The sequence below is a fragment of the Glycine max genome, chromosome 13 (genome assembly GCF_000004515.6).
Source record: "Glycine max cultivar Williams 82 chromosome 13, Glycine_max_v4.0, whole genome shotgun sequence".
Taxonomy (NCBI): Eukaryota; Viridiplantae; Streptophyta; class Magnoliopsida; order Fabales; family Fabaceae; genus Glycine; species Glycine max.
The window spans coordinates 176,183-190,408 of record NC_038249.2 but is presented as its reverse complement, the minus strand read 5'-3'; the positions used below and the strand labels follow the sequence as shown (position 1 = coordinate 190,408).

Sequence of the window (14,226 nt, the reverse complement as noted above, 5' to 3'; positions counted from 1 at the left end):
CCAAACAAACACACCCTAAACATCTCTACTTTAAATGAAGGATTCCATCTTAAAAAATATGGTTAACAAAATTACCATCAAGCCTTTTTTATTTTTCAAGAATTACTATTTTGATTAGAAGCCTGAGGGCAAAAAGTCGGAACCGCCGAAGAGGAGGGCTTCACAGAGAGAATTGCGCGGTTGCAACAGTCAACGCCCGGGGCCGGGATTCCCTACAAGAGGCAGAGAGAGAGTTTAAGCCTTAGTGAGAAGGATCAAGGATAACGTCATTTGGTTATGGCTTGGAATATTTCATCGACTGGAGTACTTATATTTTATCGCTTTCCCGTTTTCCCCTCTTCCTGTCCTCACAGTTTAGCGAAAATGTAATAATTCTAGGGTTTTTCTCCTTGGAAGATCAATCAACTGAGCTTTGAGATGGTGAAGGAGACCGAATACTTTGAGATGGTCTAGGGTTAAGTGTCAGGCCTACAGGTCATTGGTCATATGGTTTGTGCAGCCGCTGTCTATTAACCATGAATCACTGGAACTATTGCTTGTGGCAAAGCATGTTGCGACAAAGAGTTGCTCATCTTTTCGTTCCTCCGCAACCACCTTTGCTTCCTCTGATTTGGACTTGCATATTCGCTCTACATGTCCCATATTGCCACAATTTCTGCACTTGACATCTGGCCTCCACCAACATTTTCTTTCAGGATGATTTGTCTTTTTGCAATGCAGACAAGGAGGAAAGGTCTCACCTTGCTGCTTGTTGGAGCCTTCTGGTTTTTTATTCCTCCATTTGTTGTTCTTCTTGTCTTTTCCACCTCTTGAATTTTGTGCTTTCGTATGAAACGCACCTTGTACCACCCCTTCTTGTCTCATCATTCTTCTCTGCTCCTGGGCTTGTAGAGCATTTATGAGTTCTCCCAAGGTGATGGTTGACAGGTCTTTAGACTCCTCCAATGCTGATATCTTCGATTCATACTTCTCGGGTATAGTGACCAGGATTTTTTGCACTATTCTTTCATCAGGAAAGTCCTTCCCAAGAAGCCTCACTCTATTTGCTATGCCTAACAGCTGATCAGTGTAGCCTTTAATTATTTCAGTCTCTTTCATGCTCTGCATCTCGAATTCTCTGCCCAAGTTGAGTACTTGCATGCCTTTGGTTCTTTCACAGCCTTGATATTCTGATATGAGATAATCCCAAATCTGTTTGGCAGACTTGAAGTTCATAATTCTTGTAAAAATAATTTTTGACACAGCAGAGAAAAGGCAATTTTTAGCCTTAGCCTTTTTGGTCTTCCTTTCTCTGTGATTCTTCATTTGAGCCACCGTTGGATCTAAAGGTAGTTCAGGAACATCATAGCTTTCTTCTACTGCCTCCCAAAGATCCAAAGCTTCAAGATGAGTGGTCATCCTTGCAGCCCATAATTCGTACTCCTCACCATAAAAAATTGGTGGTGAACCTGTTGTGTATGATGTTTCTCCCTCCATTACGATTTCTCTCAACTCACAGATCCCTTAAAGATAAGAGCTCTAGATACCAATTTGTTGTTTTTTGTTAATAACAACAGGCAGAAATATTAAACAATGAAAGGGAGCGTAAAGAAAGAAATTGAGACTACAAAGACTTGTTTTATTCTGATATGAAGCAACGTATTTAAAAACATGGAAAAGAAAGTAATTGCTAACAAAAAAATAACATCACTAACAGAAAGATAACACCACTAACAGATCATGCCTAGAGAATAGGATCAAAACTGCTTTATCCTATCAGTCAACATGACTTTTATTTTTCCTAAAAAATAGCATAAAAATCTTATCTACTATAGTTTGTTAGACAGTTCCAACAGTCACATCTTAACACATCATTTCCTCAAACTACACAAAGATGTAACTCGACTTTCTTTACCATTCATTTTGATATTTGGGGACCAAGTCGTGTCACATCTTTTGATTTTAGATATTTTGTAACCTTTATTGATGAATTCTTCAGATGTACTTGGGTTTATTTAATGAAAGATAGATCTAAACTTTTGCCTATATTCATGTCTTTCTTTAATGAGATTGAGAATCAATTTGGGAAAAGTATTAAGATCTTCAGAAGTGATAATGCTAAAGAGTATTTCTCTCATGATCTGTCCTCCTTTCTATCCTCAAAAGATATTTTACATCAGTCCACATGTCCTCATACACCACAACAAAATGGCATAGCAGAGAGGAAGAATCGTCATCTCCTTGAAATTGCACGCTCCCTAATGTTAAATTCCAATGTTCCTACACACCATTGGGGAGATGCAGTTGTTACTACTTGTTTCTTGATAAACATGATGACTTCTTCCTCTCTTGAAAACCAAATCCCTCACTCAATTATTTTTCCTCGTGATCCATTGTTTCATGTCTCTCCTAGAGTGTTTGGTTGTACTTGTTTTGTCCATGATCTCTCTCCTGGTTTAGACAAATTCTCTGCTAGGGCCATTAAATGTGTCTTCTTGGGTTATTCTCGTCTTCAAAAGGTTTACAAGTGTTATTCACCAACTACAAGACGATATTATATGTCTGCTGATGTAACTTTTTTTTTAGGACACACCTTTCTTCTCGCCCTCGATGGATTACCCTACTTCCCTCCAACAAGTTCTTCCAGTTCCATCTCCTTGTCCACTAGGTAATTCCAACCAAAATTTTCGTGGAATCCCATCTCCTCCTCCAAGTCCAACTGAAGTTGTCTCTCCACCTCTCATTACATATCAATGCAGGACACAACAAGTTGGTTTTACAGTGCCCGAATCTTCTCCTCGTGATTCCCATTCTCCTCCAACAAAGATCCTCAAACCATGGATCCTTCCTCTTCCACTTCTTCTCATCACTCTGATTCAGATTGGCCCATTGCCATCAGGAAAAGTACTCGATCTACTCATAATCCTCTTCCTATTTATAATTTCTTGAGTTATCATCGTTTGTCGCTTTCATATTTTTTTTTGTTTTCTCATTGTCTTCTCTTTCTATTCCTACCAATATTCATGAGGCACTTGATCATCCTGGATGACGACAAGCCATGATTGATGAAATGCATACTCTTGAAAATAATGGTACTTGGGAACTTGTTCTCCTTCCTCCTGGTAAGAAAATTGTTGGATGTAGATGGGTCTATACTATTAAGGTCCGGCCCAATGGTGAGGTTGATCAGCTTAAGACTCGGTTAGTAGCTAAAGGATACACCCAGATCTATGGTCTTGATTATTGTGATACTTTTTCTCCTGTAGCTAAAATCACCACCGTTCGACTGTTTCTTGCTATGGCGGCCATGCATCATTGGCCCCTTCATCAACTTGACGTTAAAAATGCCTTTCTTCATGGTGATCTTGAGGAGGAAATTTATATGGAGCAGCCCCCTAAATTTGTTGCTCAGGGGAGTATGGTCTTGTGTGCAAGCTACACCGACCTCTCTATAGGTTGAAACAATCTCCTTGAGCTTGGTTTGGTAAATTTAGTCATATTGTTCAATTTTTGGGACTGAAACGAAGTGAAGCAGATCAACTTTTTTATTGTCATACATCTCTTGGAAAGTGTGTTTATGTAATGGTTTATGTTGACGATATAGTGATTACAAGAAATGATGTTACTGAGATTGTCCAGTTAAAATAGCACTTATTCAGCCATTTCTAGACCAAAGACCTAGGATATTTGAAGTACTTCCTTGGTATTGAGGTGGCTCAATCAGGAGATGATGTTGTGATCTCGCAGGGGAAGTATGCTCTTGATATACTGGAGGAAACAGGTATGCAAAATTGTAGACCTGTTGATAGTTCTATGGATCCAAACTTGAAGCTCATGGCAGACCAGAGTGAAGTTTACCCAGATCCTGAGAGATATAGGAGACTTGTGGGAAAATTCATTTATTTCACCATTACAAGACCTGATATTTCCTTTGTTGTTAGGGTGATTAGCCAATTTATGTAAAATCCCCATGTTGATCATTGGAATGCCATCATGCGTATTCTCAGATATGTAAAGAAAGCTCCAGGACAAGGATTGTTGTATGAAGACAAAGGTAACACTCAAGTTTCTGGATATTGTGATGCAGATTGGACTGGTTGTCCCATGGATAGGAGGTCTACCTCAGGATATTGTGTTCTTATTGGGGGAAATATTATCTCTTGGAAAAGTAAGAAATAAACTGTTGTTGCTCGATCCAGTGCAGAGATTGAATACCGATCTATGACTATGGTTACATGCGAACATATGTGGATTAAACAATTTCTCCAAGAGTTGAGATTTTGTGAAGTGGTGCAAATGAAGTTATACTGTGATAATCAGGAAGCTCTTCAGATTGCCTCAAATCCAGTCTTTCATGAGAGGACTAAGCACATAGAGATTGATTGTCATTTCATTTGAGAGAAACTATTGTCCAAGAAGATTATCACTGAGTTCATTAATTCTAATGATCAGCCAGCAGATATTTTGATTAAGTCCTTAAGCGGAACTAGGATTCAGTCTATATGTTTCAAGCTTGATGCATATGATTTGTATGCTCAGCTTGAGGGGGAGTGTTAAATGTGTGTGTAGTTTTGTGTATGGTTGCTATTGTATCTCAGCTTTATTCAGAGGACAACTGTATTGTGTCATTGTGAACAGCTGTCCCTCTCTCTCTCTTTGCACTCTATATATATGTTTAATAGAAAGCAATAAAGTGTGGTGAAAGTGTGATTTTCACACAAAAATTCAAATTCCAAGTTTCGTTGTGAGAGTAGTGCGTGAAATGCACATCTAAATGAGAGAAAAGAGAGAATGTCTAACTGAGAGAGAAAGTGTTTGCTTTCTATTTTCAATAACTGTTTAGTTTTTGAAATAAATCATAAATCTCTGCAAAACCAACAAGCCTGTATAGCTCATCACATGCATCATCACTCTAGATGACCCACACTCATTAGGCCCACAAATCAAAAGAAGAGAATGAGAGTAAATCTTCTAGCTATTTCTGTTTTTTGGATTTTAAAACACTTGTTTTGGAAACAATTTTCAAAACTTAATAGATTTTGGATGAAATATTGATTTGTTTTTTTACTGGGATGAAATGTTGATTGTTGAGTATTGTGAATTTATTTAGGAAAAAAAATTAAAACCAAAAGTGAGAAAGAAATCAATCATGTCCTAAGAGCTTCACTCTCCAAGTTGTATATTCTAATTTATAATATAATGTATATTCTAATTTATAATATAAGAGTAGATTAGTTAGTTTGTATTATAATATTTAAAATAGTGGTCATCTCACTATCCTGCTATAGCATTTTCAAAGTTAGTTGCTATGTGCTGCTATCTAAGATTGATAACTAGAATCTCAATTATATTTATTTAGTTTCTAAGGTTAGCTGTTAATGAATATTATATTGCATTGTTCAACTTGAATGTTTTGACATATTTGATTTGGTTTCATTTTAATTATGAATATTATATGTTACAACTTACGAGTAATGACATTTATAAGTGAAGTTTATTTTTTAATATTATAAAATTACTAATATTAGCTATTTTTTCTCTTAATATTGTTTAATAATTAGGATATTATTATATTAAAAATTAAAATAAAAATTAAATTGTTTAATATATTAATTAAAAATAAAATAATAATATTTAATCATTACCAACTCAGTTACAGTTCAATCATAGTTAAACCATTGAATCATGAACTAGTGCCATTACCAGTTCAATGACTGGTCTGCTTTTAAAAACATTGATATAAACAAGATCTTGGGACTTGTTTAATATCATGCTAGCATTTCTCCACTCTGCTCACATTACTACTCTCCTTTTGAGCAACAAACTAAGGCGCCCACTCTATACACTTCTTGCAAGTCACCATTGAGAAAGGCTGATAATGTCATACATAGCAGCCCAACAGGCTTAAGTGGACCACTAAGTGTGTGTTTGGAAATCCATTAGAATGGTGTTTGAATGGAAGGTTAACACTTTCCAATGCACAAACGAAAAAATAATGTGAGTGATGGACTGAGATTAACTTGGGTTCAGTTGGATGTAACTATAATTCAAATACATTTTAAATTATCAAAGTTGAACTTCATAGTTTAAAACTATTTACTGTTTACCTTTAAGAAGAGAAACCAAATCCTAAGTCTGATTGTGTTCAAGGGCATGGACATTAGACAGGACCTCAAAAGATTATGGTAGGAATAGTAAAAGAATCAAAGAAGTTATAAAGGAATTAGTACAACAAGATAAACCATCCTAAGAGACAAAACACAAAAATAACATACATATGAGTAGACTTACTTTTCCAAAGGGAAATTGAGAGATCAAAACTCAAATTAACTGCAATAGGGTCCAAAAGGGAAGGATGATAGAAACTGGATCAGATTGTAGATAGCAATTGTCTTTATTGATGGAAAACAGTGTTACACTCTAGGTATTCGAGAGACCTGGTTCTCTCCCAAAGACAATTCCTCTCCCTCTCAACCCCTATTAATAGGCAACTCCTAGCTAACTATGGGTAACTAATCTATCACAACTAACCACTACTTAAACAATATTCCTCCCCCCTCCCTCTCCAATACCCTATTTTCTGTAATAAAAACTCTTGACAAAGGGAATGGGTGCTTTAGAACTTGTTTTTGTCACTCTAATAGTTGAACTAGGCTTATTACTAGCCAGAGTCAAATTAAGCATTTTCTTTAAGGCCCACTCTTCAAAGCCCACACTTATTACTAGTTGCCTTTTTGGCAGACCTTCATGTGTCAACTTCTATTTATTCTCTTTGATGAACCTGAATCTATTCCATGTTCACCAACGTAAGTTGCACCTTTGCCAATCATTTTGTCTGCTGCAGGTCAAAGAATTGCTCTGCCCAAGTAATACACTCTAATGGGTAACTGCAATTGAAGCTTATCAATTCATGCTTTCTTGCCCATGTCCAGCTTTCCTCCACAATGGCCTCCAAATCACCATCTGGCTGCATTTTTGTACTCTTGGATATCAGACAGTATGTCCGCTTTTCTTGAACTGGTTGTTCATTATCTTTCTTCCTGTCTCAACTCTCAAGAGTGATCTCAGACTTGTCATCCAATTGTGTAGTAGTAGCTGAATATTCTTGATTTCATCCATGTTATTTGGTACATCTGCTATATTTCTGGAAAATGTAACCTTTGTCCTTAGGCCATGATCACTGGTTGTCTTCTCTAGAAACTCCACCAAGCTCTCTAGCTCCTCTACTATTGTTTTGATTTCACAAGACCTAGCATGTTGCACAAGCAAGAAATATGAGAAATACAGAGGAAGAAATCTATAAAGGTTTGTTGAATCTCAACAGAAAAAAGGTTTCCTTTAATCCCTTTCAACAAAGGGTTTCCCTTTTACAACTGAGCCACTGCTCTCTTTCTCAAAATAACCAATTTGCATCACCCTCTTTTACCTATCTCCTACTCTATTTAAACTTAGGACTTACTCGTAACAATTTTAATCACTCATTATTGGCTAATCCTATGCTTTGTATGGGATGGAGTCAACACACGACCTATGATACTGTTTCAATTTGCTCAAAGCATTACTTTCTTGGGGAGTACCTTTCCGAGATGTGTTATTTTCTTTTTCTATCTTATTTATTAGACAAGAAAATATTAAGGATAATATTTGGGTATTTACATCTATCATGTGCTTTTGAAAAGAGGAATTCATGGCTCCAGATTTACCATTCACAATTTTGGAAATTATCATAGGAAGAGAGAGAGAGATAGAGAGAACAAAAACAAAATTTTGAACTTTGATTGACTTGTGTTGTAAGTTTCTTTTTATAATGCTAACTTGTAGTAGTAGAGTAATCTTCTGACACCGAACAATGAGAGATTGACTTGTATCTGCTAAAGGAGTGAATATGGGAATATTTTTATTTCATCTAATTCTTTATTATATGGATACAAAACAAATGTGTCCCAAGGCTTTTAGAGGAAGAGTGAAATTTTGTTGTAAATTTAATGAGAAATAGCAGCAAACATTACGTATGTTTATTTATTTATTTCGTATTGTATCCCCACCAAAAAAAGTTCTGTACAATAAGACACAAAGAGGCAATTTTATCTGCACAAACATTGCCTTCTCTGAGAATGTGAGAAACTCTAAAGTTAATATTTTTAACTAGTTGAAGACATTTATTCCATCTGTTAATTGAACTCCAAGAAATGCGAACTGTTGTGGGATATTCAAATGCAGAATAGGCTGGCTCTCCTACTGATAGAAGGTCCACTTCTGGGTATTGTATCTTCGTGGGTGGCAATTTAGTTTCTTGGAAGAATAAGAAGCAAACTGTTGTTGCAAGATTTTGTGAACTTGTGTGGCTAAAACAACTACTTAAAGATCTCAGGTTTGTAGATATCTTATCTATGACCCTTATTTGTGATAACCAGGTTGCTTTTCACATTGCCTCCAATTCGGTGTTTCGTGAGAGGACTAAACATATTGAAATAGATTGTCATTTCATTCAGGAGAAAATCTTATCTGGTGACATTAAGACCAGTTTAGTAAATTCTGGTGGGGGACAATTTTCGTTATTCACTCAATCTGGTTCTAGATACCATGTAAAATAAGAGAAACAAAGGGAAGTCGAGTGAAAACCGTGTGCTAGAGTACCCATTGGGATGTTTATTTATGTAGATGGATGGTGATAATTACACATAATTAAAGGAGATTAAGTTTCCCCTAAATAAGATCCTATCAAATCAATTTATAATAAATGACATATTCCTGATTCTCAACTTGGCTCCTTAGTTTGTCGAGCTTCTCCTTCAGATCGAATGTAAAATCCAATCCTAAATCCTTAATCCTAAACCCCCAACCCCAAACACTTAACCCTAGACCCTAAACCTCAATGTTGAGGGAAGTGCTGGCGGACTTCACGAGGAAGTCGTAGTCGGAGAGCTCAACCGGGACGCCTGTGGCGGGGTAAAGATCGACAGCCTTGATGGCAGCCTTGTGGAGGGAATTGGAGATGACGATGGGGTGGATGCCATGGGAGAGGAGGAAGAGACACTACATATATCGAAACGCTCAAACTTGAAAAATGAAGCCCCTCGAAAACTTTTAACAGCCATAACTGTTGACTTGGATGACCGATTGAGGTCCATAATGTATCAAGAAGATTTAAATTGAAAAAGGAAGCCCCTCGCAAATTTTAACGGCCATAACATTTGACTTGGATGTCTGATTGAGGTCTATAACATATCGAGAAACTTTAAATTGAAAAAGGAAGCCCCTCGCCAAATCAAACTACCATAGCTTTTGACTCGAATATCCTATTGGAGCCTTTAATATATTGAGATGCTCGAAATTAAATAACAAAACCCCTCGCAATTTTAGATGATCACAACTTTTGACTTGTATGTTCAATTGAGACATAATATATCAAGATATTCAAAACTGACTAATGAAGCCCCTCGCAAATTTGAATGATCATAACTTTTGACTCGATTGTTCAATAGAGGTCCAAAATATATTGTCACGCTAAAAATTGAAAAAGGAAGGCCATTGCAAATTCCAACGATCATAACTTTTGACTCGGTTATCTGGTTGAGGTCCACAATGTATCGAGACACTCAAAATCAAAAGAGCAACCCCCTCGCAAATTCAAACAACCATAACTTTTGACTCAGATGTTTGATTGAGACCCATAATGTATCGAGACACTCAAAACTGAATAACGAGGCCCCTCACAAATTCGAACAACCATAACTTTTTATTCAGATGTTCGATAGAGGCCAAAAATATATTGACACGCTAAAAATTGAAAACAGAAGCCCATTGCAAATTCCAACGGTCATAACTTTTAACTCGAGTATCCGATTGACGCCAATAATATATAGAGATGCTCGAAATTAAAAAAGGAAGCCCCTCAAAAAAATTTAACGGCCATAAATGTTGACTTGGATGTCCGATTGAGATCCATAATGTATAGAGAAACTTTTAAATTGAAAAAGGAAGCCCCCTCACTAATTCAAACGACCATAGTTTTTGACTCGAATATCCTAGTGAGGCCTTTAATATATCGGGACACTCAAATTTGAATGACGAAACCCCTTGCAAATTGGAATGGCCACAACTTTTGACTTGAATGTGTGATAGAAGTCCAAAATATATTGTCACACTAAAAATTGAAAAAGGAAGGCCATTGCAAATTCCAACGATCATAACTTTTGACTCGGTTATCCGGTTGAGGTCCACAATGTATTGAGACACTCAAAATCAAAAGAGCAATCCCCTCGCAAATTCAAACAACCATAACTTTTGACTCAGATGTTTGATTGAGACCCATAATGTATCGAGACACTCAAAACTGAATAACGAGGCCTCTTGCAAATTCGAACAACCATAACTTTTTTACTCAGATGTTTGATTGAAGCACATAGTATATAAGGACGATCGAAATTGACCAATGAAGCCCCTCGCATTTTGTAAAACCGTCTCGTTGAAACACCACATATTTACAAAATTGTCATCACCTTATATAGGACGATGATTTTTTGGGAACCATCTTAGAAGGTGTGTCGTAAAAATTTTTAATAGTGATCCCAATGGAATCAAACAATGAAGGGAGGTTTACAATGTTCAAGACAGCTAAATCAAAACTAGTCTCTCTTGTACACAGAAAAAAAAAACTAGTAACACAAAAATACACACACTAATCTCTCTTGCTAAACTCTTTCTCGACTAGGAAATCTTCTCCCTCATATCGTTTGCAGGCAGTGAGCTGCTTAAGTAACCTCTCAAGAGGTGAGTGCAAGCAATCCTTTGCTTCTTCCATGTGAGGATCTGTAGACAACACGAACGCATTTACTGCATTGGCTAAAACTTCGAGAGGCATTTCATATGCCCTCAAAGCAATGCAGTCCTACAAAATAAAAACAATCCAAAGACAATTTAAATATCAGTTCAAACTTGTAACAACCATAGTAGTGCAACAGGTATATGCACAACTGAGAGCCCACCTCAACAATCTGTGGATACCATTCATGCACTTTAGCAAATGCACCATCAACGTTCCCATTCATGATTAGCTTCATTGAAAAAAAAAGAAGGCAAATTAAGTTTGTAAATCAGCAAGTATATACAAACAGGATATCATACCAACAATAAACAAAACAAAAGACATCAATAACAAATATTGAATTTGATTTTTGTCATTAGTGGTGAAAAGGTTCTAAGCAAAGAATTGAATATATAATATAAGTTATTTCTTAGCTCTCTGAATAATTTACCTGCCGTAGTGTGGATCTGTGATTTAACGTGTTTGTCTGCTCATCAGTTATGGGTGAAGAAGGAACAACATCAAATGAATTAAATGTATCTTCATAGCCAGAGTGTAGCAGGTAGGAGCGAATAAGGCTGTTAACAAAAAAAATATATCAAAGTTGTGATATGGACCTTACAGACCCAACCTAAGATTAAAAATGATTGAAAATAAAGAATATGACCAATTTAAATAAAATATAATGAAATCAGAGTTTAGTTGCAAAGTTATTTAAATTTTAAAGGTGATTTTTTCTAACCTGTAAGTGACCTGTGGTGACAGGGAAATTTCCTCTATTTTCTGTTGTTGCTTCCTTCTTTCTCGTGCTTCGAAATCCTGATCGAATAATATTAAATATTTAAGAAAAATAATGATAGATAAAAGTATGTAGCATTTGTGTTTTATGAACTTGGTTACTTTTTAAACCAGAGTAATCATATTTACACATCCAATGACACCTAGAGAGAAGTAGAAAGAAAAGAGAAAAATATAAATATGATAAGTGATATGATTTGATAAAAAAAAACGATAGAGAGAAATAAGGAATCTTGATGGAGTGTTTGATAGTTAGGAAAGATTGATAATACTATGCGTTTAAGATAGCACTGGAATGAAATGATAAATTAAATGAGATCAATGTAATCATTCACAAATATCAATGTTTATGTGATCTCTTTGTTTAAAGAGTAATGATGTTTAGATACACACCCTAAATGGATCGAAATCACCTCTCTCTCCAAAATTTTATCTTTTTTTGTCTTATCAATAATATTATGTCACATGGGTTATACATTAATAAAATAAACAAAAATTACATGTTATTTTTAATTGATGTGACACAATATTATTTGTGAGAAAAAAATGACATGATTTTGGAGTAAGTTAAATTTCAATGTTTAGGTGATTTTTGGAAACAAGTGATTTTAATCCTCTTGGATTGAAATCCTACTCAAAATCATGTCATATTTTTTCGTCTCACCAATAATATTATGTCACATCAATTAAAAATATACATGTAATTTTTTTATGTTTTATTAAAGTGTAAAATAAGTTATTTAGCATATTATTAGTGGGAAAAAAATGAAGTCATTCCAATCCCTACTCAAAGTGCTTTTATTTAACCTCCTGTGGGAGAACCTCCTATATTTAACCTAGCACGCACACAGTTTTTCATCGCCTTCTAAGGATATCATATTTTTAATAGGAAAAGGGAAAACCAACTTCAAAACAACAGCCCAAGAACGCCAGCTGAGACAACATCTATTCTAATTCATCCTACTATGGTTACCAAATTGTTAATCAAATCACAAAGGCTTGTTTTCAATTTTTGAATCGAAAAAAATCATGAACCATGATATTCATAATCAATTATTAAAAATAGCATAAAACATAGTTTTTCACGTAATGAAACATTATAAGCATCTAAGTCTGAATAATATAACCAAATAAAATAAAGAAAATATGAAAAAAAATGTTACTTTTAGGTTAAAAGCAAATGGTTTCTGCCCAAAGTTAACATGCATCCTGAGATAAATGAAACACGATGTTACAAAATTAAACACCTCAAAGAAGCTGCTATTTGAAAGTAAAGAGTTGGTAAGTAATGTTGGCAATAAAATAAAAATAAGTACAACAGACATACTCTTCGTGCTGGCTAAGGACGGCAATCGTTGGATAAAGGCCGCGGTTACTCAAGTTATTGGGAACTGAGTGGACAAGTTCACCATTTTTGCTGTCATAGAAGGAAGCAGCGAAATGGTGTGTAAATAGTTTTGAAGGAAGAAAGTAAAGAACTATTTACTTTATATCTATTTATTTTATTTATTGAATTCACTGAAAATATTATTTTTATATAAAAAACATTTATATAAATTAATAACTAAATAACATTAAAAAAAAATGACGAGAATCGTTTTAGTTACCAGAAAAAGAATTCATTCGTGGAGTAGTTAATTCCGGCGCCGATTACATCACCAGATAAAAAGGTTGAGCCAGTATCCTCATCGCCACTGTAAAGCACACCATGAGAACTTTCATGACCCGCGATAAGGTCCTCCCACCTAACTAACAGAAAAAAATAGGAATTAAAAGCTTGTTGAAATCGAATATGTTTAGGGACTATATAACACTCACCATGTTTTTATTTTAATTTCGTCAGCCATGTATGCATGTAGTAGAGTTTATATTTTTGTAAGTATATACATTTGGTTCATGTAATTTCTAACTCATAATTGTTGATTTATTTAAGGATATTAAACTGATCAATAATGAATATAGTTTTTAAAATTATTCTCCAAAATTATTAAGATTCAATTACTTCAGGTTTTTTACTTATTAATGCATATTTTAATAAAAAACAATTAAATATGAATTAAGACTCAAGCTAGTACGTGTAACACTGACCATGGCTCTATATTCATTAAAAATAATGCGAGAGTGAAGCCAATGGCGATCTTGCCCTTAAAGTCAGCGTCTTTGACGTAAATCTCAAAATAGTATAACAAGTTCTTCCAAGGAGCAGGCTCGTCCGCCAAAATCACATTGAGTTCGGGCTTGTCCGGATACACACTGGTGTACTTCATTATGTCGGTAGACACAGCCACGAAACCACCCGTACTATTGGAAGTGTCCAGCTTGGAGGGTGCCTCGGCCTCCTTTTTCTTTTCCTCTTTCTCATTCGTCTCCCTAAGCACGACCTTCAAGATCTCCTTACGAATTGTTCCAGCCATTGAATACCTTCAAAATTTGAAACCAACTGAGAAATAAGCTTGGATAAACTTCGTCCAAATAACCCATTGATCCAATTAAGGATTTCAAATTAATATAATATAATTTTATAAAAAGCAGAAACATGCAAATGATATTTTATTATAAGTATGTCAAATGGTTCATCACTTAATTTGCAACATATGTTCCTCAAGGATTTTCTCACAATAATATTATTGGAACTGAACATC

At 35.3% G+C, this 14,226-nt stretch overlaps 1 protein-coding gene across 1 annotated transcript; it reads right to left on the bottom strand.

Moving 5' to 3' along the window:
* Window positions 1-8,844: 8,844 nt before the first annotated feature.
* LOC100802096 (ran-binding protein M homolog) lies at window positions 8,845-13,998 on the bottom strand. Its single transcript, XM_014766155.1, has 7 exons — window positions 13,673-13,998; window positions 13,192-13,329; window positions 12,912-13,001; window positions 11,238-11,364; window positions 10,968-11,036; window positions 10,691-10,870; window positions 8,845-9,015 (listed from the first exon to the last, which is right to left on the bottom strand). Exons 1-7 carry the CDS (start codon window positions 13,996-13,998, stop codon window positions 8,845-8,847), a joined length of 1,101 nt encoding a protein of 366 aa, XP_014621641.1.
* Window positions 13,999-14,226: the final 228 nt, after the last annotated feature.